Source organism: Olea europaea, unplaced genomic scaffold (genome assembly GCF_002742605.1).
Source record: "Olea europaea var. sylvestris unplaced genomic scaffold, O_europaea_v1 scaffold671, whole genome shotgun sequence".
Classification (NCBI taxonomy): Eukaryota; Viridiplantae; Streptophyta; class Magnoliopsida; order Lamiales; family Oleaceae; genus Olea; species Olea europaea.
In genome coordinates this window covers 119,632-126,188 of record NW_019265091.1, presented here as the reverse complement: position 1 = coordinate 126,188, position 6,557 = coordinate 119,632, and the positions used below count along the sequence as shown (strand labels likewise).

At 33.4% G+C, this 6,557-nt stretch overlaps 1 protein-coding gene across 2 annotated transcripts in view; it reads right to left on the bottom strand.

Annotated features, from left to right (window-relative positions):
* The window catches only part of LOC111390336 (protein disulfide isomerase-like 2-3), a 9,044-nt gene extending 2,487 nt beyond the window's left edge, over positions 1 to 6,557 (bottom strand). For both annotated transcript variants that reach the window (XM_023015355.1, XM_023015354.1), the window contains exons 1-5: positions 6,317 to 6,557; positions 5,393 to 5,551; positions 4,689 to 4,802; positions 2,911 to 3,068; positions 1,118 to 1,217 (exon numbers count right to left, since the gene is read on the bottom strand). In XM_023015355.1, coding sequence (XP_022871123.1) covers positions 1,118 to 1,217; positions 2,911 to 3,068; positions 4,689 to 4,802; positions 5,393 to 5,551; positions 6,317 to 6,445 — 660 coding nt within the window. In that variant the 5' untranslated portion in view covers positions 6,446 to 6,557. The remainder of the gene's footprint in view (positions 1 to 1,117; positions 1,218 to 2,910; positions 3,069 to 4,688; positions 4,803 to 5,392; positions 5,552 to 6,316) is intronic.

Here is a 6,557-nt window from a genome sequence, read left to right as displayed (position 1 = left end):
TTTTTTTTTTTTTTTAAATGTAGAGAATGGGTTTAAACATTTTTATTCCTTCTCATGAGTAGTAGATTATTCAAATTACTATCTCATGTGCACTCTTTGAAAGTTGTCTCTTGCACATATTATGCATCACTATTGAGATAAAAGTACATGAAAATACATTAATTGCACGTCATTGAATGTTTGACAAATTGTCACAAAAATTCCAAACAACTCTATCGATTTTAGCAAATTGCAATTTATGATCACTATTGGTACATCTTAATATTTTTAAATTTGTCTGCCTTGATATGACATTCAGTATCAATATTTTAACCGATTGTGGAACAAGGGCTTAATGGGATTTGGGTCTGAACATTAACCTACTATAGCTTGCACAAAATGCTCAAAATTGGATGCAGTTCACAACTAGAGTCCATGTACCTAAGCAAGAATCAGTCATTTCATGTCTTAGCTAGATATCACATGTGCTCTATCTGTCTTCAGTGTTTTGTTTTACATGTCAAGTGCTTTCACATGAAGATTAAACGATAGTCAGCTCATCACACAAACATGTGGAGATCTCTCTCTTGAGACGTATTTAGCCCACCGAAATTCATTCCCATCGAAAACCTCACAACTTTGTGCATTCACTGGTTGAGCAGTAAGTACAAAGTTACTTGGTGCACTATTAAGAAGCCCAACTTATAATCCCTCAATATTTTGTGCAGCACGAAATATTATCAAGAAAGATGGTTTAAGAAGAAAAATGTGCAACACATTTGCCTTCTATACAAAATTTTCAACAATTCAAATACATCTGGAAACTTGAAAATTAAGATATCTCACATTTAATTTCAAATGTCCGAGTCATATCTCAGCCTTAATCATTATTAGTTCCATGTCATCAGTGTGTTTTTGAAGAAGATTGATGTGACTTCTGAACCTTGTGCAAGGGATATTAGATTAGCTGGAGGTTTTACATTCAACATGGAAACACAAAGCAAAGCCTATCATCCCACCATTTTAGAGAAATGCATATAAAAGTAGTCAGCCTAGCATTTATTCCGGACTAAATATATATACAAGGCATAGAAACAATTTAATATGTAACCATATCATATTAGATTCTGAAACTTACTTTGTCTGCATCACAGTCTACATGACCCAACTTCACCTTGCCCTTGAGATTATTAGCTGCCTTCTTCCACTCGGGAGCAAGCTTCTTGCAGTGTCCACACCTAAAAAAGAGCCACAGATATTAGAGCCCAAAGTATATAGCAAATATTCAAGTTATGGGAAAAAATACTTTAACTAAGAAAAAGAAGAATATTTCAGTGAAGTAATATACATACACACTATTCTGGTCAACCACAAAAAGTACATAATTTAGATTATTCTGACGAAAAGAGTTTTAACATTCAAAAACGATAATTGACCAACCAAACGAATGGGATAATCAACTTCTAGGTGGAAAACATGTAAACCATGGCTAGGGCAAAAGTTTCACCAAGAATATATGGTATTGTCACCAAAATGCAATTTATAGAACTCCCAATCCACTCGTCAATAACTGATGACTTGTGGCATTCACCAACTGCTTGTGTTATGCTCAGCCTGAAGATATTTTGTTTTCGTTCCAAAGATAAGCATGCCAAGCTTGAACAAATTACTGAGATTGTTAAATAAATGAGCCAAGACTGAACATATTTTCATTCACTGTAGCTTGTTTAAATAAAAACTATGCAACGATCTTCAATAAATTGGAATCCAAGTAACATTCGTGTATCTGCAGTGGTATTGGGTAAAAAAAAAAAAAACAATGGCATAATAAACTGCAAGAGCATGTCAAGGTAAAGTTTGGCAAAATTATTTGATCTTGGTGGTTTTTGAGAACGATTGGATGGATTAATAGCATCTCTGAAACATTAAGCAAATAAACAAAATGACGCAAGAACCTGAATCAGCCTCCCCACATTCTGGAACAATATCAACAGCCAAACACCCCCCTTCATACTCCACCTCCCATCCACCAAATTCATAATTGAGAAAATACAAATTTCAAAATACATCCTTTCATTTTCTTCCTCTGACCAAGTTAATCATTTTCGTTTTATTGAGTATTTGAGAGCTCTAGGTCAAGTTTCAAGCCTAAAAGCTTAGCAGGGGAGATAAATATTCAAAGAAGCAATTATATAATAGTATGAGATCCAATTAACTCTGTCTATTACATAGCCGGTCCTTAGCCCAGTAAAGGAGGGTAGCAGTATGTTGACGCTAGAATAAAACTTTGTCAAATCTTATCATATTAATCCTAATACACAATAAAACAGAGTGGAGAATAACATTTATGTAGCCAAATTGGGAACAAGGCTTAGTTTTTTGTCACATGTTGAAGTATGAGATTCAATTAAGCTCTCCTGTTTTTTGTTTCAGATAATATTCTGCTCGATTTATTCCAAATTGTGAATTTGATGTTGTTTACATCTAAATCTCTTTTTCATCCCGTGCTCTTGTCACAACATATTGCACTGTAGAAAATAAGAGTTGGGATTATTAGATACGACGACCAAGTAACAGCTAGCAACCTGAGATTAAGCTTGCTTATCATCAACTCATAAAACAAACCAAATCCTAACAAGTCACCTCGTGTTAGCTTGGTTCAATTGCAGCCTTATGTGAACTCTAATAAATTATAAACCATGTCATCACAGTGATCTCACTTTTTAAATGCATGCCTACTGAATTGCTACCATTGTATACTTCATTAAACTTGTTTGTGGTAATTTAAGAAGAAAAAAGTTGTAATTCCACTATGTGTTTAACACTGACATCAGTTAGAGAAAGCAATTAACGGGCAGCTTAGTTAAATTTCATCCAGAGTTAAAATATATAGGATGAAGGAAAGAAAAACAAGTCAAGCAGACAACTTACCAAGGTGCAAAGAACTCTACGATCCAAAGTTCTTTGCTTTTAGTTACCAATTCATCAAAATTACTCGAGTTCAATTCTATTGAAGCACTAGGTTCTGATTTCCCACTCGATCCTCCTGTTGCCTTTCCATTCAAACGTTCCTTCAGAAGTGCTTTAATCTGTATTAAAAAGAGATAGTCTTAAACCATAGTTGAAAAAGGCCCAGTTGGTACTGAGGTGTTTTATCTGTTCGTAGAGGCATAAGCTTCAAGACAACCAATAAAATAATTCAAAAGAATATAAAATAAAATATAAAAAGTGCTGATAATAAACTACAAACCATACTTAAAAATCCACAACAAATTAACAAAATTAAAAATCTATCTTGACAACAAACATAAAATAAAAAGGTAGCAAAAAATGAGCACGTTTAAAATCTTTGGATGATTTATCTAAAAGATAAGGTCCAAATGTGAGGCTTTTGTTGACTTATTTTGAATGTACGTGGGTTTACATTAAAAATAAGCAACATATTTGTTGCTTATCTTTAAGCTAAGCCACCCCAAACAAGCTCAATATCAAATTAATAGTCACAAAACAAAATTGTAATATATTAAGCCTCCGTTCAGGTAAATATATAAATCATTTATAAATTATCAAACTTCATTTTCAATCACACATTCCAATGAACTCACAAGTACTATCCACTTATCCACCACTTATTTCTATCTATTTATAAATTACCCTCAAATGGAGGTCAAGAAAAGTAAAAATAATTAGAAATATGTTAAATCACACTACAAATATAATCTTTAAGAGCATATCCAAGATATTCTATTTTTAAAGAACATATTTAGCAATTTAGAGAGCATATAATTTAAGTGCTCCAAGAGGCTCTTTATTTTATCACTTACTTTTACTACTCCCAAAAGGTATTTATTTTTCAACATTGAAAATTGAAATAGTTTGAGTGCATTGAATTATAGAGAGTGGGTTTGACTCTCCAAATTCACTCTCTATTTTAAAATGCTAATTTAAACAGTCTCTTGAAGCAAAATTTTAAAGGTTGACTCTTTAAAATAGAGAGAATCTTATATTTAAAGAGTTTTTTGGCGATGCCATAAGGGAGTCATCAACATCATGTTATCCCTTGGTATTAGTTTTTTTGTCATTCTTTTTCATGATCCTCCACTAACAATCGTCTACTTTCCTCCATGTAAATTGAGGCAAAAGCATCTCAAATGGCAATCAACGAGTGAGATTTAGGGAAATTTATGAAAGCTTCATGTGAGACAAGATTCGAGGCATAAGCCTCCAATTGCTTTTTACGTCAAAAAAAGTTTCTGCCCAGGTTCACAAGGCGAACTCACTGGCATTACCAAAAATGATGTTACGTTCTCAACCACAGATTATGCATATGAAAGCAAGTTTGATAGTACTTGACTCATGGACCCTCAACCGCAATACAATGGTTAACAAAATAAATTGCATGTAAGAAAATGATACATTATGCATGTATAACACACAATTCTACATCTGTAAACCTAAGGGTGTTATTTTAGCTACGTACCAAAACCTATCTCTTCCATATAGATTGTTTTTTTACTTCTTTTCCATAAATAGTTAACATTAGCTGGTGATAGTTGCAGATAATATAATACAGTTAAAAGTCATAAGACAATTCACACTTTCTTCCGTGCAGAAAATCAATGCAGTTATTTTACAAAAGCATGAAGGAGCAAATAAATAGAGACAAAGTTACTAATAGATTTCCACAAATAAAAGGAAATAATGTTGACCTGCTGCAGTGCGAATTCAGCTATAGGCTTGAGTTCCCTAGCTCCTTGGTAATCAACTGGAGGTTTCCCAGGAGCAAAGACCTTAATGGTAGGAAAGCCTCTAATTCCATATTCCTGAAGAAAAATAAAGATGAAACATTTATACAACAGCGTTGCGTAGATAGCATGGTGACTTCTCATAGCTATATATATTGGCCATCAAAGTGAGAAAAGAAAACACATCATGACATCAGTTCCTATTTATAATAAATTCCAGAACCCCTAAAGATAAGTGAATTTCTAAATTCTTTTTAAAAGAAACCATAGATATCTTATATAGCAATTTAGTTGAAAAGTCATGAATTGTTTCACATCTTGCTTGACCAGAAATGTAAATATGGAGATGTAAAACTAGTTTTCCATCTACCACCTAATCCCAAGTCAGGATATATAACATGATAATTATCTGAAACATAACCATAAAACTTGACCCATAATTAATATGCATACATCTAAAGTTTCTCCTCACTCTTCTATAGAAACTTCTCTATCTTATGCGCTCAGTGTTAATTTTTTCCAAAAGATCCCCACCATGCTTCTTGTGGAATTAAATTCTTGCTTCTAAAGTTGACCAAACTTCTCAATAAAATAAAGTTGTAGTCACCAGGAAAAAAATTTCTTGAATTGATCATGTCACTATAGAGAATTTCTCAACTAAATGAAACCTGAGCCAGTGATTGGTGAGCATCGGCATCAAGAGCTGCCACAGTAGCAACACCTTTCAAGACACTGGCTGCCTTCTCCCATGTAGGTGTCAATGCTTTACAATGACCACACCAAGGGGCAAAGAACTCAACTAAAACAACACCATTTGAATTCAGGACCTGCAACAGTGCATTTAAGAAAATTGTGTGTCAGACAATAAGCAACGTGTAGGCTACAAATTAGATCTCTGCTTGATACATATAGCACTAAAACCAAAATACAGCAATTTTCAAACAGTGGTAAAATGTCATCAAATTTAAGGGGGGGAAAAGGATAATCTTATATTCGGAATGCAACCGAAATCACAATATAAATAAAAAGATGAAGATTGAATACAACTATATCAAAATTAAAGCTCGGACAAGTCCTCATTCTAGTTGTTTACTCAAGTATTACCATTAATATGGAAATCAACAACATATCTTAACCATTATGCTAGCTTTGGTTTGGACTTTGGAAATACCACTCACATTAAAGAGATTCTTTACAAATTACAATTCCAGGGCTTATTTAACACCACTAAACGAAACATCTTGATTTTATTCGCTGATAGGAGCATAAAATCCATAAATTCAACAGGAAAAAAAAGACAGAAACCGTGGAAATAGCTATGTCAGTTAACACGAGCTGAATTCTCAGCTTATCCAAGAAACCGCAGCAAAGAATAACACAATCATACGCAAAACAGAGACATATAGATACAAATCTTATATGCCCACCAGCTTTTTATGAAATCTATGGTCAGAAATTTGAAAAATAATGACTACACAAACATATCAAATGCTTCTCATTATATGACATTAATTAAGCCTAATTTTCATAAAAATCCAAATATGCGCAAATCTAAAAATTTGCATATCTAATTACGTCCAAAAATCACTTACTTTGGACTTGAAGTTGGAGGGATTTAACTGAACAACTGGGGATGATGGCCCATACAATGCAGTCACGCTTGCATTCAGCTCTACAATTATCAGTAAAACCAATATTAATGGAAACGCAGATCGATGCATTTTTCCACAAAACTGAATTCAGAAAATGGGTTCTTTTTTTCGGTGAGTAGATTTTGAATTTGGTTTTCGAGTGTCAGCCTGTTCAATGATGGAAACCTCTCGAAGCTCGACG